Here is a 23,789-nt window from a genome sequence, read left to right as displayed (position 1 = left end):
ATTCCAGAGAAGCAGTGAAAAAAATTAGTGGAAGTTTATCATTACAGACTTTGAGAGTGAAGATGAGCAGATAAATGTGGGACTCTTATTTTTTCCAACAATGCTCTAAATAAAGCTTTTGCTCAAACACATGAACACCTGCTTGGAGTTGACAAAAAAGCACCTGAAGGATTCTCAGACTGTGAAAAACAAACTTCTGGTTTGATGAAACCAGTTGAACCTTTTGGCCTCAATTCAGACACTGCTCATTACCTGCCCCATACCATCCCAGTATGGTGATGGCAGCATCCTGCTGTGGGGGTGCTTCTCAACAGCAGGGACTGGGAGACTGGTCAGGGTTGAGGAAAAGCTGAATAGAGCAAAGTGCATTCATAGAGATTTATTTTGGGGTCCATGACATATTTTTTCAAAGGGAAAATAAAAGGTCTTGTATCGTAGATCAGTGAAATCCTGTTCTGCAGCGCTCAGGACCTCAGACTTGGCCAAAGCTTCACCCTCCAACACGACACTGACCCTAATTTGCAAAAATCCAGTTTTCACTTGTCATCACAGGTACTGACTGTAGATTTATAAATCTGACACCGTTAGTGAGTTATTATTCAGAAATAAGATGATTGCATTGGAGCGCAGAAGCTCTCACATGTATCAGAAGTGAATTATTTAGTGGAAGTTATTCATGAGTGCACTTGTGTTTTCACCAGAGGTGATAGGCTTATTGCTCTGTTTTATTGCTTTGTGCAGCTGTGCATACACTCCTGCATGTCTGTGTCTGTAACACCTCCTCTCTGAATCCTTACTGAAATGTTTGTCTTCTAACATGGGAAGGAAATGAACGAGGGAAATATAATGAGAGAGAAAAAGCCTCTTACAGACACTCTCCCACAGATACATCCACATGAAGTCCATCCCTATCTCCAGAATGAACCATGCATGTCCTTATATATTTATGCTGAGGCTTCATTGAAATTTGTCGTCAGAATTAGTTAGGTAGCCTTTAACAGCATGAGAGGAAAGAGTCTGCAGGAGAGTCCTCTAGATATGCTTGTGTCCAGCTTTTATATTTTCACTCTATTTAGCCACGTTTTTTTTTTTTTTTCATTTATACCTATTTTTTGCCATTCTATTCCCAGTTTACAATTTTAACCCATTTTTCCCACTCTATGCCCATTTTTGCCACTGCTCTGTCTCTTTGCCATTTTGAAAGATATCCAACAATGATAAGTCCTCCTTTGGTATTTCCAACAGACTTTACCCTACCTAGCTTATCTTCAGTAAACTTCCCAACCTGATGTGGGTCTGTGAAGATACCGTGTGTTTGTGTTTGTGATGTTAACAACAAACCACTCCTTAATCATTGTTACTCGGCTTTTCTTTTTGTTAATGTATCCTCTTGTATCTTCATTTTCACGTGCTGAACTCTCTGACTCATGGACTGCTTCTGACTCCATGCTGGGGGAAAATTTAGTCTTTCAAAACAGCAGCAAACTGAGCTGAGGTCTACCACTGGCTTATTTGGTCACTTTTTTACCATTTTAACCCACTTTTGCCTCACTTTACCCATTTTTGGCCAATTTTGCCACTCTACACCCATTTTACCACTCCTTTTAGTTCTTTTTACCACCTTTTTACCACTTTTAAAACATTCTTTCCTCTTATACCTATTTTACCACGTTTGACATGTTTAATCCACTTTGACTGCTTTTTACCAGGTTTTTGACAATTTTACCCCCTTTTTGCAGCTGTTAACTCATTTTTTGCCACTTTTTGCTTCTCTTACAATCATGTTATTATTTTCCATTAATGTTGTCTTTATTTTTTCTGGTTTATTCACTGGTATATCTGAACTCCAGTGGATGTTCAGAACCATGGGCATTTTTCTGTGTCCATTCCCTGACTTATACTTTTCAATAACATTTTCTCTGCGTTGCTTGGAGTGTTCTTTTGTCTTCATGATGTAATGATAGCCATGAATGCTGATTAACCAGTGACTGGACCTTCCAGACACAGGTGTTTTTATACTAAAATCACTGAGATGCATTCACTGCACTCAGCTGATCCTCATTTCACTAACTGTGAGACCACTGGCACCAGTTATTGGGCCTCTGTTAAATTAGGTTATATACTTTAAAGGAGGTGAATATTCACTCTACCACTCATGTTTTTTTATTGAATTGACATTACTTTGAAGAGATCTGTTTTCACTTTCATTTAAAGTTTCATTTTTGTATTTTTTTCTTGTCAAAAAAGCCAAATTGAATTGAGCATGACTGATTTTTAAAATCGACCAAAGGATAAAACATCCAAGTGGTTGAATTCATTTTTAAAGGCATGTTTTTGAGTGCATTTGTATATTTTTGTCTCCACTCACAGTATGAGCAGCCGTACACTTCTACACGCAGACCGATTCGTCCTTCCTCGCTCCAGTCGAGAGGGATGAGCCGCATGAAGCGTGCAACGATTCCTTGCTGCAGCTCATGGCGAACTGAGCTCTCTGAGTTTGAGTTTCCAGAGAAGGCCTGTAAAAACACAAACACATATTTAAATCAAAATACTGCAAAGACACAAGCCCGTAGCCAAAGCAGCTAAATCCGGAGGAGCATATTTGTTCCACTAACCACATGCTGCCATACACATTTACTTAGAGTAGCACCCTTGAGAAAACATCATTTCACACTGTCCACTGTACAAACACTATGACACCATGTTCAAAATATTTCTCAACAAACTGGCAAAAAGCCTGTTCATTTATCAGCATAATGGCAGCATGCAGAACAACCTGCTGCATGTGAAGAGACAGCATGGCAAACATATGGACTGAACAGTCCCTTTGAACCATTTGGAGAATTATCACTAACAGGTAACAAAACAAGACCAAGACATCTGCAGCTTTGTGTTAATTTAGAAAGACATGAACCGGGCTTTCGGGTGGATGTGCATGTGGGGACTAAAACCTTTTTTCAGACAGTCACCTTTGAGCTGACTCCTCCGTCTCATCAACTGTTTCTGACTCCATGCTGCTGGGGGAAAGTTTAGTCTTTCAAAAGCGGCAAACTGAGCTGAGGTCTACCATTGGCTTAGGGGTGTGCTGGGTGGAAGGCATCAAGTGTGGTAGAGGTGGAGGGGTGTTTGGTAGCAAACAAAAGTCAATGTTCTTTTTAAAGGAAATATGAGAAGTTTACCTGCCCATAATATTGTCTACAATATTGTGAAATTATTAGGCCGACGTTGATAATGTTTGAATTCATGAAATTTGCCGTGGAGAGTTTGTTTTCATCTCAGATTTTTGGCTTTTGGTAACCCCCAACACACACCTTTTTAAAAGGAAGCTGGAGACCTTGTACATCCTCTCCAAAGCATTGGTTTCCAGCTCTATTTGGAGAATTCTAAGTTTACCCAAGCCCGGATTGGATATACAAGGTATGGCTGATAAAATAGCGAGACTAATGCTGTAATACAATTTTATTAAACATAACCATTTTTCCTCTTCGATAGAGTCCCCTTTTACATCAACGCTGCATTCAGGTCCTCAACTGATCAAATCAGTGCAGTAGGTTTTCTTCAGACAGTTGTCCCAGAACCTCTTTCTTTTCTTGATGGATTTTATGTAGTTGGGTTCCTGTGTTCCCTGGATTCGTCAAGGTTGTTCTGGGTTTTTCGTTTATTTTTTTTCCTTGGTCTTCAATTTTATTCTGGAATTTTATGTATCTAGGTTTCATGATGTATATACAACTTGACATGTTTCCAGGATCTATCATGTGTCTGATAGGATGATTATAATGTTGGAGTTACATTGCTGGCTTCATTTTTGGGTTCTCCTGTTGATGAGGTTTTGTCTTGTTATGTTCTTTCCTTGTGGTTTGATGCTTTGATTTAATTTAATAATTAATTTTATTAATCTAGTTTGAATAAAATCATTATTAACATTTTTTTTAACTTCTGACACAGACTGAAAATGAGTTCCTGTGAGCACAGATTTGATCGTAGGAAAAAGGAAAAAGTCATATGGTGCCAGATCAGGTGAGTAGGGAGGGTGATCAAGCACTGTGGTTTGTTTTTGGGCCATAGACTGCTTTAGTGAAGTGTGAGCTGGTGTGTTGTCTTGTTGAAGAATGAAACCACAATTGCGGTCTCTTTATTCAGACTTTTTCTCTCAGTTTTTCAAGAGCCTGTGTATAATAGTGCTGATTTACCGTTGACCCTTCTGGAACCCACTCCTCCAAAACGATACCCAAAGAAAACAATCAGCATGGCCTTGAGTTCACTTCATAAAAAATTAGATTTCTTTCAGTTTGCAAAACACGCACTCTTCAATCAGTAGCTAGCAGTGAACTAAAGTTGTCACTAGAAAATTACAGCAGTTGTGCATGAATACCCAAACCTTTGATATGAAACACCCAGTGTGACCGTGAACTATGGGGTTTGTCCTCATAATCACGGCTATTTAATAGCCATACCTTGTATTATCCCTCCTGCAAGCTCAGAATCTTTCAGGGGGCTTTTACCAGTTGCGCCTATCTGGGAAACCTGCAAAAAGTTGTCTACTTAGCCTACTAAGCTGCCTTCTGCTGCTGGCCTATCCCCATATCTGTCTGAACTATTGATCCCCTTATGGATGAGTCACCCCACAGACTGCTGGAATCCATGATCTCTTTCTTTACTCGAAGCTCATGATCATACGTGAAAGCTGGAATATATTTCAGCAGCTAAATCAAGAGCTAGTCCATGTCAGTCCCTCTTCACCACCGCAGTTCAGCACAAGGCCAGCATTACTGCTGCCCCCCCTTCTTGATTCCATAATACATTTTACCCTCGCTGGTGAACAAGATCCTGAGATACTTTAACTCCTCTGCTTGAGGCTGTAGCTCACTTTTCACTCAGAGAGACACAATCTAACATTTTTGGAGAAGGAACCATGGCTTTTGACTTGGAGGAGCTTAGGGACAATAGATCTGCAGAACAAATATTATATTTTAGGGTTAAATTATACTCAAAACTTTATTAATAATCAATTAAGTCCAATTTCATTCTCATTATGAAAGATTCTTAAACCAAAACCTTAAAAACTGCAATCCTTCTGGTATGTTATGTGTGTGTTTGATTTACACTTTGCAGCATCTTTAATTGTGGCCAGCATACTGTACCTTCAGTATGCAAAAGAGTGTTAAACTAAAGGAAAAGGTGGTAAAAGCATCATTCAAACAGATTTCTTTTTTAGCACTGTTATGAGCATGAAGTTTGCTGCTTCTGCCTTTCACCCATTCCCTCTCGAAGTCAGCCTCCTCCTCTTTTACGGTCAAATCCTCTAAATCCACCTTCACATCATGTGCTCTCTCTCGCATGTTTGTCCTCTGCTAGTCCGTCTCCAAACTGCCTGTGGTATTGGCTCAGGATTTGAAGCACAAAAGGCATAACTGGATCAATTTGCATGCACACATAATAGCCACACATTCATGTAAACACACAAATGTTACCACACCACCTCACAGTGTAAATCTCTTTGCTGCATATAAACCTGATATCACTCCTAAGCTCATTTCAAGTGAAAAAAACTTTTTGAATTCTGTCTACCTAGGGATGATTTGGCTGACTGTAGGAAAAAGACTGCTTTTTGTCCTGGTGACACTTTCTTTGCCCTTCCCTTGTCAAGTTTGAGAGAGAGAGGGAGAGAGAGACTGAACAAAGCCATTCCCTTCTCCGTCTATAAACTCAATCCCAGGCACAATTTCAGCATTTATCCTGTATTTCTCAAAAGTGTTCATCCACCACTCATCTGTGCTTGGCTAAACGGCTCAATTTGAATACATTGCTGAGTACAGAAGAGGAAGAAGGCAAGAAAGGGAAGAGAAAGTAGGAAAAAGAGGAGGATGGCACTCCCCTAAAGCCTGCCAAGTCAACCATATCATTCACTCTACTCAGAATTCCAATCATTAACCAGCAAACCAGCTATCCCTACAGTAAATAATCATAGCAAAGTGCCCTCTAGAGTGTCCTTACAGTGGACACACCATGGCAAAGTGCCCTCTAGAGTGTCCTTACAGTGGGCAAACCATGGCAAAGTGCCCTCTAGAGTGTCCTTACATTAGACAAATCATGGTAAAGTGCCCTCTAGAGTGTCCTTACAGTGGACACACCATGGCAAAGTGCCCTCTAAAGTGTCCTTACATTAGACAAACCATGGTAAAGTGCCCTCTAGGGAGCAATACGGTTGGAAAAACACGGTGAAGTGCCCTCAAGGGTGCCCTTACAGTGGACAAACCCTTGTAAAGTGCCCTCTAGGGAGAAGTACAGTGGAAAAAACACACGGCAAAGTGCCCTCTAGGATTCTTTTTTGATGGGCAAATTTGGAAAAGTGCACTTTCTTTGCAACTTCTTTGCAATTTCTTTCCATTTAGCTCTTTTTACCATTTAAACACATTTTGCTGCTTTTGATTCATTCTGGCTGCTTTTTGCCCAATTCTGCACATTTCACCCATGATTGATGCTTTTTTGCCCTGTGTTGCCACTGAAACCATTTTTTGCCTCTCTCTAACCATTTTGCCACTTTTTTGCCACTTCTCACCCCTTATTGCCACTTTTACCCATTTTGCCACTCTTGTCCATTCATACAATTTTTGCCACTCTTTGTCACTTGCCTTTTTCTCTTCCTATTGCAACTTTAACTTTTTTTTTTTTTTTTTGCCACTTTGCACACGTTTTGTCTTTTATAACCTGGCACACCAGTCGGATGTGTTTCACAAATCCATCTGATAAACCGTTCATAGACAACATTTGGGAAAGGGTAGAGCTTTAAAAAAAAAAAAAAACTTGGAGGATGATTGGATGAACATTCTGTCTGTCACATCTTTACGGGCCAATCAGAACAATAAAACACGTGGCGTAGCTGCTACCAAGCTTCGCCCCTATCAAAAGGAGTAAACTCCATAGAGAACTACATAATGCAAACCATGGCGACTGTAGACATGTCAGTTCACGACTTTTGTTGTTTGTGAAAACAACTCAGTGCTGTTCTTTGTTCTTCTTTTAATGAAGAAATGTAATGAAGTTCTGATAAAACTAGCGCTTCAGCAGCATCCACGCTAACGTCTTCTGCAATAACTGCACCTGTCTCTTGTTGCTGCTTGCTTACACCACAACTCTGCCATCCCCGAAAGTACTGCCCCTCGACGCTGATTGGTCTTGTCACTTTCGGGCGTATCCATTTGTTTTGCAAGGTTCGTCTTTTTACATAATTATTCAGTTATTTTCCAGTAAAGTTGTCTGTGTTTTTTCTGCTTTATTTTCTGGAGTTTGTCCACATCGTGGCTCAGCCGTGATGTTGAATTTTCCTTTCTAATTGTTTTGTTTAGTCTGTCCCTCTGTGTAAACTGCAGCAATAAAAAGGTAATTCTGTATTTTGAAAAAAAAGCTGTACTATGCCACATAATACATAAATTCCTTTTTTGTTGCTTTGATAAGAGTGGTTATTATTAAGGTTAAAATTCTATATGGTAATCACAGCTCAACTTTACGATGGACCATGATTTAACTTTTCTTAAAAATGACATCAACCTCCAGAATATTTAATGCTAATAACTCCCATCCTCTTACATTTTGATGAATTAATTAACAGATTTATCAAAAGAAATATGTGTTCTTAAAAAAATAAGGAACATCTTAGCAGTTCATCATCATCAGTGTTCCTCTGTTCTAGCTCGACTAAATTATCATTAGGAAGTGAAATTTTCCCCTACACTTAATCAAATCTCACAAACAGAGAGCCACTGACCCATCCACCCACTCAGAGGGAAAGAACAGAGCTTTAAGAGCCTACTACTCAGGCTGTGAACATTTGGCCCCCTCTGTTTACAGGAGACTAGTGCTGATGGAGTGACGACAACCTCTCCGGCTCTACCAAAGATCCTCACACACCACCCAGAGCATCTGTAAGTCACCATGTTTGTGCATGTTTGCACTGGAGCATAGGTCCACAGATCTCTGTGGGCTGAGCACAGCATCCTGAAGTCCTCATAAACTTGAATTATTGTCTATGAAAACCTTAAGGGAAGAAAAGGTTTTGGTGAATCAGTCCCTTTGTTCCTGCTCATGCATCGCTATTAAACGTTCTTAGCTGCCACCACAGGAAACGTCCTCTCCAACTGCTTCATTTCATCGTCCTCTTTATTAACACTCAGCAGTTTTTAATTTCCATACAACTCTTATCTGGAATGGAGTGAAGTGACATTAAAAAGGCTGACGTTGAAGTCCTGCGAAGTCAGTGCAGTGGATCAAGACACAGAACAAAGTTTGAGAAGACTTTCATCAGCAGTGATAACAAAACTGCCATCAAAGTTGTAACCATGAGCAGTTTATTCCTCTGAGTTCTGATGGGTGAACTGCAAACATTTGAAATAAAATAAGTACTTTACATCATCCTGATACTTCTGTTACCTCTATATTGCACTGTTTTACTTTTTATGTTGCATTCCTGCAAGTAAAATATTAACCTCTACTGTTTACTTACTGTAAAAAGTTCAATAATAGTAATAATGTTGAAATCCATTCCATGAAGTTCCACTATTGCTACGTTAATTGATAGGACACCAAACCACAAACATCCCCACTGTAGAGCACGGTGGTGGCAGCATCATGCTGTGGGGATGCTGCTCAGCAGCCGGATCTGGAAGGCTTGTAAAGGTAAAGTGGAAAATGAATGTTGCAAAATAGAGGAATGTCCTGACTATCTTATTCAGTCTGCAAGAGAACTACAGGGTGGGAGAAGATTTATTTTATAGCAAGACAATGAGCAAAAGTATGCAGCAAAAGTCACAAATAAATGGTTTAAAGTAGGGGTGTGACAAGACTCTTATCTCACAGGACGAGACAAGGCAAGATTTTACAAATTTTTTTTTTTTTTTTAATTTTGGAAAAAAATACATGAGTGGAAAATATGTCCTTTATACGGCTGAGAGTCATAATTGCAAAGCATTCAGGGCTATTCAGAAATGTTTAAACTAACTCCTCCTCTTGTACTGAATAGACTATCAGTGCTTACACAGTGTGTCATGTCTAACTCTGACTCACACTGCGCATTACAATTATCGCAGGAATCTCTGGAAACTACAAATATGAACATCTTTGTTAGTAATTTCTGTAAAAAGTAACACATTTGAAACCTTTACACTAACACACACCTTTTCCACTCACCCAAATGTTCCCATCTTGGTGATAAGGTTTCCAGTTCCTTCCCGTGTCGCTGTAGAGGAGTCTGTACCGCGTCGTCCAATCAGAACTGCTGTAGCGACCCTGCGTTGCTATGGCGCTCACCTGCCTTCTGGAACCAAGATCCACCTGTAGCCACTGGTAATGGTCACTGTCCAGAGGAGACCACCCACCAGCACCTGTAGAGATGGAGACACTTTTATAAAGACTGAGAGGTCAGAGGTTACATTCATTTAGCACACCAAATGACCTGGAAGAACTCTGCAGACAAAAACTGTTGGCCAGGTTCTTTACTAGTCAAAGCTTTATGGTAGAGTAGCAAAGAGAAAGCCACTCTCACAAAAAAAAAAAAAAAAAAAAAAAAAAAAATCTGGACTGACTTGACTTTAGTTCATCAAATGGCATGTGAGAGGCTCTACGGTCAAGTGGAAAAAAGACTTCTAGAGTCTTTAAGACCAAAATGATGCTTTTTGGCTATCAGACAAGACACTTGGCAGATACCAAACACTGTGCATCACCACAAACACACCATCCCAGCTGTGAAACACGGTTTGAGGCAGCATCATGTTGTAGGGATTCTTCTTGGCAGTTGGCCCTGGAAGGCTTGTAAAGGTAATACAACTGTTGGCCAGGTTCTTCACCAGTCAAAGCTTTATGGGAGAGTGGCAAAGAGAAAGCCACTGTTGAAGAAACCTCAGATTCAATCTGGACTAGAGTTCACCAAAAGGCATGTGGGAGACTCCATGGTTAGTTGAACTGAACTAGAGGAGATTTATCTTTGATTTGATCATGGCTGCAGTCTTCATTATGCTCAAATGGATTAGCTTTGACCAACTTCCACCTCCTTTCTAACAATCATGGACCAGAGTGTCTGAAAAATGTCAACCACTGAAATGTGTTAACTAAAAAATGAATTATATGAGACAGAGTAGGATATCACAGTATCTCAGCATAACATAACAGCATGATTTTCATCCAAAATGGCAATGCATGAAAATATTGCCTCCAAAATGCCACTGAAACAGTTCCAGTTCAACCTGACTGTTGAAATAGTTGGCTATATCAGTTTCCCAATTATTTTAGTGGTAGTCATTGTCCTTTTGTCCCTGCCTTCATTTCCAGACAAACACCCATGTGTCCTCTATATCCTGAGGCAGGGACAAACTCCCCTGGACCTCGCAGGTGAAATGATGCAGAAACCAAAGAGCAAGGCTACACATCTGCCATGGAGAGAAAAATCAGGCATGATGCCAGTGTTATCAAACCTGTGTGAGAAATACGGAGAGAATCTGGCATTTTCATGAGAGTGGACCAGTGTTGAGTCTGCGACAAAATGCAACTTTAAAATGTTTATCAGGAAAAGCAGGTGGTGGATAGACTGTGACCTGGTCATGCCACGCTCAGTTGCTGTGATTCTCTTTGATGGAAGAATGCCAGACAAAGTGTCAGAGCTACTATAGATGCCAGTCATATGATAAAATAGAAGGTGAGGCCATTTGCAGTGTGTCCCCTCCCTAAAAAAATCCTTTATCTTATCCAATTACAGAGCCATTACATTCCAGCCTGGCCTTGACAGTTGACTGGGCGTGTATCAGTGAAAACGTCAATACCTCAAAAAGCCGCTGCAGCAATGCCATGAGGGGGATGACACACCATCAAAAAAGGAGAGAAAAGAGACAGGAGGGGCTGGAGGCTGAATAACTAGGAATAGGATGGACAGGGTGATGATAATAAGTAAAGTAGAAAAAATTATATAGATTAAGAAAGCAAGCTTTGACTGAGACGGTGCAAATCTAGGAAAAAGATCTGAGGATTGCATGTTAAAGAGTGACGAGAAGCTGCAAGTCAAAGGTGGATGAGAAAAAGAAGAGGAATGAGTGAGGGTAAGGGAGATGGATGAGGGAGGGAGGAGAGGGAGTGATGAGATGAGATTGTAAGGCTCCTGATACAAAAAAGGCCAGTAAAGCAATGAAAAAAGAAGTCAGAAGAGTTGATGGATGAGGCCAAACAAGAAGGAGGAGAGCAGAGAAAAAAGGATAAGAGACTTGGGAGATGGAGAAACTGGGTTTCAATCAGCACAAGAGAGAAGAAACCATCAGAGTTAGACTGGAGGGAGGCTCAATGACATGGAACAGACAGCACAGAGTGAGAGGTTAAGGGGGGAGTTCAAGGAAAAGAGGGGACTAAAAGAACGGTTGGAATACAGGCATTCACTTAAAATAAGAAAATTGTCAGGTCGGTCAGCTGCTTTAGGGTAGCTCCTGTCCTCGGTGGTTGTCTGTTAAGGCTGACTGAAATCCTCTTCATCCACTTGAAGGTGCAAAAATGCACCGTTGTCAAGACCCCACCATGCCAACAGTAGTGCGATTTTTACTGTGATGGTGAAGCAGTTGTCCATCCCCCTGTAATGGGGCCTGCATGGCCATCAGTGACGTTAGTGCTGGAGTGTGTGTCTTTCTAGTGCTGTATGAGCAGCAGTATAGTCCAGTCAGGCCTCTCTGTACATTAACTTTCAGCTGTGTGTGGATGTGTTAGCATACGTCAAGTCCAGATAGCAAGTTTGACTACGTCTGCCCAGTGCCATCAAACCTCACTTTCCCCGTGAGGCAGCAGAGTGGAAGGAGTTTTTTTTTGTTGGAGTTCACATGTGTAGGGAGGGTCAAACACACAGAAAAACATTTGTCTTAGAAAATACCTGCCTACATGTTGACAAGGCCTTAGCGTGTTCCCTCTTGATATTGTTATAGCTTTTAAACAGGTCATAACATATTGGACGCTAGTCAAAGATTTGAGTCCTAGATATCCATTTTTATATTGTTTGTCCTGGGTTTTGAGACAGCAGTGACTATGCTCAAAAATGTCAGTCATTTCATCTAAGAGTTGACCCACCATGTGTGATTCTGTTCCATAGTTCAAGTCTTTGACGATATTCAAACTCACCAGAGGCTGAGTTTACAATTAGGCAAAGGTAGGCACTCACCTCGAGCCCCTGACTACTCAGGGCCAAGGTAAACTTAACCCTTTCTCAGCCCGTATTCAAGCCATGTGGAATGTGAAGGCCTCAACACACTCATTAAGTGTGAAATTTGAAGTAAACTTGGCTTTTATAAACTGTTTGAAAGAGGAAAGTCCATCATTGGATGCATGGAGCGTCTTATGGAGACTATAATGCACCCTTTCCTAAATCCTCACTGGGACAACCATCATGTGGAGCAGAGCTCAGACTGGATCCAGACTGGATCATTCTAAACTTGGACTGAAGCAGTTTTTAAAGAGGACTCGGTCCTGTAGTGGAGGATCATACATTTCCTTTTTTAACTCTGTGCCATTGTGTGATTGTGTATTTGATGTATTCTGTGTTTTCTCACTGTAATGTTGTGGTTGTTTTGCGTGTATTTGGGAATTTTATGTATTTAAAAGCCCAGCTAGGGACGGGCATTGCAGATTAGCTCTGGCTACAAATGCTGTAGTGTGTGGCAAAAGTTTACTTGCTCCATACTTATCCCTATACAAATAAACATTTAATAAAGAATAACTCAATGAATGGATCACAGACACAGCTCCAGAAATCTCCTTTAGTGTGAGGAAAACAGAGGGGAAAAAAATATCAAACTCACTTTAGTGCTGCCATCCTTCTCTGTCATATTTTAATCTGAAAATCAGAACAATCCTGTTAATCCTGATATACAGTTGAAGATAAGGGTCCAACAAACAAAACTGGCATGTTCATTTAGTCCCAAAAACATGCTAACTTAAAAGAATTATCAATAAAAAGGCACTAGAAAAACACATGCTTTGAATTTGCTTCTCTGTCTTGTTTGACAGGGGCGGTGTATTTAAGAAAGTTCACCCTCTCTGTTTCTCAGACACTCTGAGGAAGAAAACAAGCGTACACCTGTGATCCTGTGGCATGTTTTGGCTAAGTAATGCTGGACACTTTTTGAGAGGTCTTAGTTGGAAAAATCAAAAAAGAAAAAAGGCCAAGATGGAAAAGACATTTTTTGTTTAGTTATTCTATTTAATAAATGTACAAAGTTAGTATTTAGTAGTAGTTAGTAATCAGATGTCCATGAAGAGTTTTCATATAGATCTGTCTCTAAAATCTGCCTGGATATTTCTATTAAAAAACATGGCTAAACAGTCATTTTGGTTTGTGTTGCACCAACGTGAATATGATCCAGCATGTGGCAACAGCTCCATTAAGTGTCTAAGCTAAAATACCACAACCATAACTAAATAATGTTTAAAAACTAAATATCAAAGCACTGAAAGACTGAAAAAATAAATTAAAATGAAATGTACCAGACTAGCAGGTCAAAAGAAATACAGAAAATGACATTTTATAGTTCAAATAGTAAGTACATTTATTTAACTGTTCTATATTTCATCTATTCCCAGACATCCCTACATCTTTGCTTTGTGAAGACTGATTAAAAGAAGAAGTTACAAGTAGCTCTGTCTTTGATGAATAATAATTTATATAATAATTAAGGGGGGGGGGGGGGGGGCTTGAAGGCTCACCCTATTTCAAAGGGGAGGATTTCACCGCTACCTTTGAGAACTGTTCCAAAACCCAGGGACAGGAGTGAAGCTTAGAAATAACAGAGCTCTAGTCTCCCATTCTCCCATCCCAGATGCTGTCAAAGGTCAGAGGAGGAACAAGGGATACAAAGAAGGGGTACGTAGAGGTTAAAATAAACAGGGCAAAAGTCAGGACCAAAGAAAGGAGACAAGCCGATGTAATGGATGGGTGAGGAAGCGTGAGGGACAGGTGAGAGGGAAGGAGCGGAGGCGTGACAGGGGTTAGAAAAGAGTGTGAGGGGTGATACAATAAAAAAGAACAGAGGTGAGAGCTGGAGGCAGAGAGGACAGAAGAGGTCGACAGAATAAAGCGGGGATAAAGGAGTAGCGGACTCAAAGGTGAGAGAGTGACACCGTGCATTTGTGGCCATCAGGGAAAGAAAAATCAGGAAAAAAAATGTCACGTCTCTTTCACTTGTAACACACAGATGTTTGGGGAGAAGAGGAGGAGGGTGGGGGAGAGATTAGGGGAGCAGAGAAGGGAAAAGAAACCAGAGACAGGAGAAAAGGGGAAAGAACAGTAACACAGAGATAGAGCTGAGACAGGGAGGACAAGGAGAATAAAGCTTTAAAATTCAGACCACTTCCTTCGTTCAAACTGGTGCTGGCATTTAAAAAGAAATCAGATTAACCTGTTACCTCAGTGCTACCCCACTGAAGGTGTCTGTGTGGTGCCCTTTACAGGTCAGTGCTGGCAAAATATTCATACTGAAGGGCCATGCACCTATTTGTTGTGCTTTGAGGTTTGCTCTAAATGTAAAGTGCATTATAAATAAAATGTATTAATATCATTATTCATATTAAGGGCTCTTTTCAGATAAAAGAAGCCAAAAACAGACCTGGAGTTACTCCAGGCTTGCTCAGCAGGACTGAACTATCTTTGATGGCTAACCCTGTGCTGTAGTACTGGAGGCACAGATTCAGGGATGTGGTGTAGTGAAATCCTCATGAGACTGGCACAGATTATAGACAACAAACTACAGTGTGCTGCTGTTCTGTTCTGGTTAGCATACATTTACATCCAGGTATTTCTCACATGAACAAACCTGCATATGAATCTGAAAAATGTATCCTCTAGATGGTGTCACATTTGAAATAAATAGTGTAAAATTGTAGTGTTGGCCGTAGCCTTTGTGGCTAAATACTGGAGAGCTGAAGAGGTGATGTAACACAGGTGGGTGAAGAGTAAAACTAATGAGCAGCTACTTAAATGTATGATAAACTCACCACCAGGGGCTCTCAACCTAAACAGACAGCACTAAACAGAAAACTGCCATTTTGCTTTCATTCATAACCTTCTCCCTAACCAGCATGTCCATGTGAGCCCCATTATATGTGGGCTGCAGGATGGGTCCCATGTGGGCCTTAATGAGGGAGAAATGCACCTAAAAGCACACTTCAGGTGTGTGCCTGGTATATTTGAAATCATAAACTCCTTCTTATTTTAATGACTATGGTCCTTGAGTTTCCCATTTCCAAGGATGTGGATTGAAGGCACAATAGAAATATAAGGTGTGAGCTGCTGTTACACAGCCCGTGCGGTGCAATGGTAGCGCGTTGGACTCCTGCTCAGGAGGCTGAGTGTTCAAACCATGTCAGAGTCAGGTGTTCTCTGAAGACCAACTATTCATATATATAGATGTGAAACCTTGACAACATAAAGGTTACTCCTGATCTCTGGGAGAAAAGTTATCTCCATTGTTAATCACAAAGCACGTTTGCTTGAAAATCGTCTTATTCTCGGTATCATCGGAGTGGCTTGAATGCATGACCCAACTTCGATATTATGGAGGTGAGTTTGATCAGTTAAACTCGCAACCTATGGCACCCACCATGGAAAGACACATCCCATTACAATTTATAAAATAAAATTAAGAATCTCCCCATCTTTGTAAATTTGAGGAAATGACTGAGATACTGTTAGACATCAATGAAAAGAAATAATGTAATGTAGGGAGGGTCAATTTTGAAATCTATAACAAACCAACAATAGAAAGTTATTTGTTTCCCTTTAATGAGGCAGAGCAAGATCTCCTCTTTGGATTATGAAGCTGCAGTGAAATTTATAGTCTCAGCATCAACGTGACACAAAAGCCTAATACAGAGAAAATCAACCCCAGGAGCTTCTCTGGGAAATGTCACCAAAAATACGTCTTTTGAAAGTGACAGCTCACTGCAATTTGTCATCTTTTTTTCTTGTTCCACATCTCAATTCACACTATGAAAGGAACCGTGAGCTATGAGTCATTTAAGCGGACCACAGGCAAAGATAAAACAGCTCCCTTTGATGGCTTTGAACATGAATCAGAAAAGTTTTCCACTGCTTCAGCGAGTTTCAACTCTGCTCTTTAATACAGGGCTGTGGGGTTGACTCAGGCTTGTTTGTTGTTTTTAAGATGATCACAGCTCAACTTATCCCAGGAATTCACATGGCTGTCCATAGCTGCAGGGGAGTGCACTTAAAAACACACATACATCATGGCAGGTATGTGGAATTTAAAGAATGTCTAATGTGAGGGACTAAACTTATTGTATGCTTTTGTTGACAAACAGGTGTCTTTTTTGCAGCCTAGCAGGGAAATGTACAGTGCTGGGAAAAAGTATGCCCCTTCCTGATTTCTCTTTTTTTTTTTTTTTTTTTTTTTGCTCATTTGTCACAATTCAAATCATCCAACAAATGTTGATAAGAGACAAGGAAAACCCAAGTACATACAAATGCAGATTTTAAATTGTGATTTCATTTATAAAGGGAAATAAACATCCAAACCTTCCTGACCCTATGTGCAAAAGGAATTGCCCTTCCTTGTTAAAACATGAGTTAACTGCGAAATACCACATTTTTTAAAAATTTTACTTGCCACATTGCCTTGATTAGGGGAGACCAGGGACAGTTGTAACACGGGTTCAGTTGTAACACTTGTAATTGCTCCAATCAGGAACAAGTTAGGAATCACCTTTGTTTAAACTTTTTGAACAAAAAGCTTTCAATATCTTAAGTCATTTTTATGGTCCTGATTTCATAATGTTACATTTCATCCCAAGGTATGTTACAACTGACCCAGACTATGGGGTCAATTGTAACATTTCACTCCTTGTATTTTAGATTAAGCCATGCATTTTCCTGCTTGTGTTGCAGAGGCATTTTCTGGGCCATTTACTAGCAGACACTTGAAGCTAGTTTATATAGCAGTTTGAACACACTGGGTTGAAAGAGCTCAAAGTTAGAGACGGAAATGTCAAAAATGTTACAACTGTCCCCGGTCTCCCCTACTGCCAGACCTTTACATAGTGACACAGATAGACAAGTTATCTAGGGCATGCCTTCAAATCCTTCTCTCTCGTTCATCATGTCAAACAGAACCTGTCTGACAAAGGGAAGTGAGCTAAAAGATTTCAAAAACCAACACATCAAGCTACAGTGTGAAATTAGAGATCAGATGAGAGTTACTGAATATCTATCAACCTGGAAAGGGTTACAAAATCATTATTAAGGCTTTGGCACTCTAGTGACCCAGTGAGAGCCATTATCCACAAATGGCAAAAACTTGAAACAGTAGTGAGCCTTCCCGGAGTGGCCAGCCTACCAACATGACTCCAAGACTCATCCAGGGGGGCTTAAATCTGATAAAGATACCATGTAATTCTCAAAAATCTGCAAAGAGGAGTGGGCCAAGGTGCCTCCACAGCAATGTAAAAGACAAAATGACCATTTTAGGGGGCGGGGGGAAGGGGGTATGCAGGCGGATGACAATGTGAAAGAAAAGCATGAGAAGATGTGAGGGATGTGACGACTGTGACTGCTGTGACATTTTTTTCTTCCTAAACTTTGAGTACAATGCGTCAGGGTGAGAACGTGTGAAGGAAAAGATAATGAGGACTGGGAAGAGAGAAAAGCAACATGCTGTGAAACTTGAATGTGGGAAACAGAGTGTGATTGTAGAAAAATAGTGTGGAGAAAATTACTCACGGATGGGAGGAATAGGAGAGACAATGGTGTGATGGAGGGCAAAGACAGCGACAAGAGAGAGGGAGAGGAAAAAGAAACAGCTGCATGTTTGGGGTTTGGGGGCCAATGTCATGGCTGGCTACCTCTGCAGGAACAGATTGACATGTCTTCCTTGTTTGTTATGTTCTTTTCCTTCAGTGGGATGTGTATACATGCATCCATCTATGTGCAGGTGTTGTGTGTGTGCATACATGAGCAGACTTTTTATGGGCTCATCTGTGTTCATCTACCTCCTCTCCTGTTGAGCTTAGCGTATCCAGGCGCGTATCCGTTGGAGAAGACGGACGAGCTGGTGAAGGCTGTGTGAGGGAGAGGAGATGCCAGAGCTTCATCACACTTCTCTGTACAAGGAAGAAAGAAATAGGACAGAAGAAGGGAATATAGACAGAAGAGGAGGGAGAAAACAGGACATGAAGAGGGAGGAGAGAGGGAAAAGACAATAGATAATATTATTGTGATTTCCAGTAAACAAGTGCAAGGTCAGCATGCCACTGACCTCAATATTGTAGGAGTGGCTGTATTTATGAAGCAGAGCTAGTGTATTATTTTCTGTACCTCCTGTCAAACAAGGTAAATTATGGAGCTCACTGACATGCCAGGAGGGAGACTGCAGAGTAGAAAAAGCAAACATATATACACATACATTATCAGGCCCTCATGATCTTTATTTATTATTTTCTTTGAGGTCCACCTGTGACAAAGCAATATGTCTCAAAAGCCAACAGCCCAAGAAAACAGCGACTTTCAGGTATTTCACACATGTCCACAGAGGCAAAACCGTACCTACACGCTGAGGTATGACAGAGAGCTATTGACTGCCTCTACCTGGCCTGACAGACCATTCAGTATTCCTCCCCCCTGTGAAAGCTAATGTACTGAGAAAGCTGAGAGTGTTTCTGAGCCTGATTGACAGACAGAGAGGAAGGAAAGCTACTTCACGACGCTGTGTCAGAACAATGCATTTCTGTGATTTTTCTGCTCCTGCATGTGTCAAACATGGACCACTGCAGTCACTTTCTTTGACCTCTGTTCTGAGTGTGAGGACCTCTGGGTTTACAGTGGAGTCAGGGTGGACTTTGCAGCTGTACAGGGCTTTGATTTTGGCTTTTATTGGGCTGCTTCAGTCATTGGTTCAGGCAGGGGAGGGGCAGCAAAATGGACTGCAGTTTCTCAAGTGCCCACTTGGTTAAAAAAAAAAGGTTTTGGTCAGAGAATGCAATAATCTAAATTGATGTCATTGACCCTACATCTCATACCTCCACAGTCTGGGATCAATCTCTATCCTCCAAGAGGTCAACACTCGCCCTCACAGAGCGGGTTTTATCAGAGACTACCTCCACAATCTGGGAGTGTAGTCCTGACCTCAGCCCCATTGAACACTTGTGGGATCAGCTTGGGCGTGCTGTTAGTACCAGAGTGACCAACACAACCACACTGGCTTACTGGTGACAAATGCTGGTTGCAGAATGGGATGCCATCCCACAGCAGTGTCTGACCAGGCTGGTGACCAGCATTAGGAGGAGGAGCCAGGCTGTTGTAGCTGTGTATGGTTCTTCTACTGAGGCTCCTAATTGTTAGATGAATTAATTGATACATTGCCAGTATGCTTTGTTTTTTCAGACTTCAATCATCCAATCCACAAAACACAACACAATGTCAGCAAAGCTGTTTAGCATTGGCATAGAAGATCTGGCCATTTTTTTTCATGCTCAGCTCTGCTGCTCATCCTCATGCTCCTTACTCCATTTAAAAGAAAACAAACATAATAAGACGTATTGCCAAAAAAAGCATTGTTACAATAAAGAAAATCATCTATGAAACTTAAATTCCCCACATATTGTGCTTAGCTGTAGTGTAATTTAATGTGGTGTAAAGTGTTCAGATTTTTGTGTAAACCTTCAGAACTGTAACAGTTTACTACAGCTAAGATGGACAGATCGATGTGGCCGTCTAGGAATATTTCATTACTTGTGGCCAGAGCACACCCTTTGTTGGTCTTCAGTATGCTCATGGAGGACACCAAAGAACTAGGAAAGATGCAGTGTAAGTTTGTTGCTGTGCATGCTGTGAGATCTTTTGGAGGAAAACTACAGCCTCTTTTGTTGCTTTGTGAGTCTGTGGTTGTATATCCTTCATACATTGCTGTTGTCTAAAAAACATTACTAGGGGTCTATGTTTCACATTTTATCAGGGACTTTGTGTGATGTTAAGGCTATAGCCTGGAAATGACATGAAATAAATCTGATGTTGTGGACAGCATAGTGATAGGTGTTTTTCTAAACGATGGATTTTGAGCTTTTTCTGCATGCTTTGCCCTCAGAGATTCACTGAATCTGTGTGCAGAGATAACCACTGTGCTTCTGCTGTTTAATTACTCTCTGAGTGAGATTTACTTTCCTACCCATCAATAAATCACTGATACGTGGCAGTCTATCAGTCCAAACATGCTGTTCTCCAATATGAAGATGAAGGAGGAGCCAGATGCACTATTGCACTAGGGATGCATGTATACAGTGCCTATAAATAGTATTTACCCTCTTGGATGTGTTGCACTTTCAGTGAGTTTGAAACATCAATCATGGTTGATATAATTTGGATTTTTTGACAAAAACGCCTCTTTAGTTCAAAGTGAAAACAGATTTCTACAAAGTGATGTCAATTAAATGAAATAATGTAATGTAAAATAAGTGACTGCATTAACATTCCCCTCATTCAAGTCAGTATTTAGTAGATGGATCTTTAGCTACAGCTCTGTCCATGTGGACAGGTCTCAGTCAGGCTCAAAGATCGGGACTCTGGAATTTCACTCCATTCTTCTTTGCTAAACTGCTCAAGCTCTGTTGGGTTGTATGTTGATCAGGCATTAACAGCCCTTTTCAAATCCAGCCACAAATTCTCTATCGGATTAAGGCCTGGGCTTTGACTCAACCACTCCAGAACATTTCTGTCGTTGTCTTTTTTTTCTGTTTAGCTTTCTCTGTATGCTTCTGCTCATTATTTGGTTGGATAAATCTACTCCCAAGCCGTAGTTCTCTCTCAGACTGAATAAGATTTTCCTCCAGGATTTTCTGTATTTTGCCACATACAATTTAAACCTGCAACTTTACAAGCCTTCTAGGGGGTGCTACTGAGAAGGATCCCCACAGCATGATGCTGCCACCACTGTGCCTCACAGTGGGGATGGTGTGTTTGTGGTGATGTCAATGTTTGGTGTCCAACAAACATAGCTCCATTTTGGTCTCATCAGACCAAAGAACTTTCTTCCTCTTGAGCATGGATTCTCCCACATGCCCTTTGGTGAACTCTAGTCCAGATTGAATCTGAGTTTTCTTTAACAGTGGCTTTCTCTTTGCCAATCTCCCATAAAACTTTGACTGGAAAAGAACTTGGCAAACTGTTGCTGTCTGCAGAGTCTCTCCCATCTCAGCTGCTGAAGCTTGGAACTCCTTCAGAGTAGTCATAGGTGTCCTGGTTGCCGCTCTCTCTAGTCTCCTTCTTGCACGCTGACTCAGTTTGTAAGGAAGGCCTGATCTAGGCAGATTTAGACATGTGCCATGTTTCTTCATTTCTTGATGATGGTTTTAATTGAATCCCTGGGGATGTATAGTGGCTTGGATTTTATTTTTTTATCCATCCCCTAACTTATACATTTCAATAATCTTTTCTCTGAGTTGTCTGGAGTGTTCTTTTGTCTTCATGCTGTAATGGTAGCCAGGAATACTGATTAATCAGTGACAGGACACTCCAGGCACTGGTGTCTTTTTACTACAATCTAATTATTTTCAGCAGCTTTAGTGGAAACAAATGACTACAACATCCATGTGCAAATGTCTACCTTTTTCTCCATGAGAGACACGTATTGGTTTCACGCAAGGTGGTACAATAAAAGAGAACAATCATGATTAGGCAACAAGAAAAGGCCAGAGAGGGAGATAAATGAAAAGGAAGCATGACAGGGAGAGGACAGGTGGGTGAGAGCAGAAAAAAAAAAAGTCTTCTTCCCAAACTCCTCTTAGTGACGTTTCCAGCCCTGTTAAAAACCACAGAAACCAAGAATGTGTCAGCTGGCTGCTACCGTTAAGGACCAAAGCCATGGAAAGACTGGGTTTGGCTGGAGTATTTAAAGGGCTTCACATCTCTGCATCATCTCTGTCTACAAGGAGCTGGATACAGAGGGGGGGATTTATGACACTCTAAATGTCAGTTCGCTTAAAATCACTAGTTTAAGCCATGAAACTAAAAGACAGCATCCAGGATGAGGCAGAATAATTACCAAATAAACAGCCAAGGGCAAAGTTAGGGTAGCTGCCGCATTTGCGGTACAGGGAAATAAATCCTGAGGGCTAGAGTCAATTCATTTATGGCAGATGGGTGAACATCAATGTTCCTGGTTCATTTGAGGGTTGTTAGTGGCTCATGAACAGGTCATTGTAAATACTAACAGAGTGTAGACCAGGGCTATCTATCAGCTATCAAAAGACAATTCATATCTAAAAATTGTTAGATTTTAGGGACTGAATTAAGCTTGACACCGACAGCAAGTTTTCTATCAACTAATAATGATAATAATCACTCTTATTTAAGCAACCTTTATATATTTATTTTAATTATGCCATGGTAAAATGCATTATTCAAAATGCAAACCCTATTAAATAAAATAGTATTAAAATGATTTAAAAAATGGCATTTACCAAAAATGGTGTGAAAAGGGGTTACAAATTGCAACAAAGGGTTAAGTGGCAAAAATATGCAGAACAGATATTTAAATGAGTTAAAAGTGGCATAAACAGGCAGAAAAAGTGGTGGGAATTGTTTTAGAATGGCAAAATTTGCAGACAAGGTGGAAAAAATTGATTAAAATTGAGTTTAAAGAAGTAAAAATTTGTTGACAGAGGTTAAAAAATGGGTGAAAAGTGGCAAAAATTACACAGCAAAGGCAACACAAAGAGAGATTCTCTGGGTGTCAGGGGCCCTGCCAAATCTGTGGGCAGGCCTGACTGGAGATGTAGTGTTTCCAGGTCAGACTAAAGGTTGAAGTTCAGGGACTCAGTGGCTTTTTTTTTTGTCTGGACAGCCAGTGATTGTGCGACTCTCTCTCTGTGCATGTCTCTAGTCTCTGGTGTGGTCTGAGGCATGCTCTGACTTTTTGTCCACACTCATGTTTTTGTCCATCTGCTGTAGATTGACGTGTCTTTCACCCAGTCCAAAAGTGCTTCAAACATGAAAGCTGCTTGTGTTCTTCACAGGGTCACAGAGAAAGACTTAACTAGCACTTTGCTTCTGAGAAAGCAGCTACATAATGTGTGCTGTCCTGAACCCCTGGGACTGCCTGACAGCTGGTCTCTAGTGGGCTCCACAAAGAGGTTTAGGACACAAAGAACAGATGCTTCATAGCACGGACAAGGCCTCATTAAGTGTTTGTACAGATGGTATCAGAGCATTTGCAGCCTGTTCTGAAACAAAGGAAGGTTCAGTAAACACATGCATGACTCAAACCATGACATGTAAAACCTGTGGACACTCCAGCAGGTGGGATTGCTGAAATTTGAATCCAATACGCATGCATTAAAGAAATGATTGTAATCAGGTATTAGTGGGATTCTGTTCCAGCTCATAGAAAGATGCTAACTGATACACATAGATAAGATTTACCCTCCTGACAACATTTTGCACTGCTTCCTGATGCAAATGTGGCCATGCATGTCAAGATTCACTATATGCGGTATTTGGTAACACCTGTTGATAACTGAATTCCATATTAAAGTACATGTATTTGAACAGAATGTCCCTGATGGTGAGGCAGCAACATTTTTGTCCATATAGTGTATGTGGCATGGAAAAAGCAGGGGAGAAGATAAAGTATAACCTTGCTTTTGCTAGCCTCCCATATTTAAATATGTTGAGAAACTGTTGTAGGGGAAGGACAAGCATTCAAGGTGACACAATATTTGACTGTGACTCCACAAGGCTCCTCTAACTTCAATGTCAGCAGTCAAATATGACT

The 23,789-nt window shown here is 40.7% G+C and overlaps 1 protein-coding gene across 1 annotated transcript in view; it reads right to left on the bottom strand.

The window, feature by feature from the left end:
• The window catches only part of LOC121527275 (contactin-associated protein-like 2), a 230,438-nt gene that overhangs the window by 122,976 nt on the left and 83,673 nt on the right, over positions 1 to 23,789 (bottom strand). The window contains exons 2-4 of the mRNA XM_041814171.1: positions 18,016 to 18,126; positions 9,184 to 9,377; positions 2,369 to 2,516 (exon numbers count right to left, since the gene is read on the bottom strand). Of these exons, the coding sequence (XP_041670105.1) occupies positions 2,369 to 2,516; positions 9,184 to 9,377; positions 18,016 to 18,126 (453 nt within the window). The remainder of the gene's footprint in view (positions 1 to 2,368; positions 2,517 to 9,183; positions 9,378 to 18,015; positions 18,127 to 23,789) is intronic.

Source organism: Cheilinus undulatus, linkage group 19 (assembly GCF_018320785.1).
Source record: "Cheilinus undulatus linkage group 19, ASM1832078v1, whole genome shotgun sequence".
In the NCBI taxonomy this organism is placed as follows: domain Eukaryota; kingdom Metazoa; phylum Chordata; class Actinopteri; order Labriformes; family Labridae; genus Cheilinus; species Cheilinus undulatus.
Note: the sequence above shows the minus strand (reverse complement) of the source record. Positions and strands in the feature narration are given on the sequence as shown.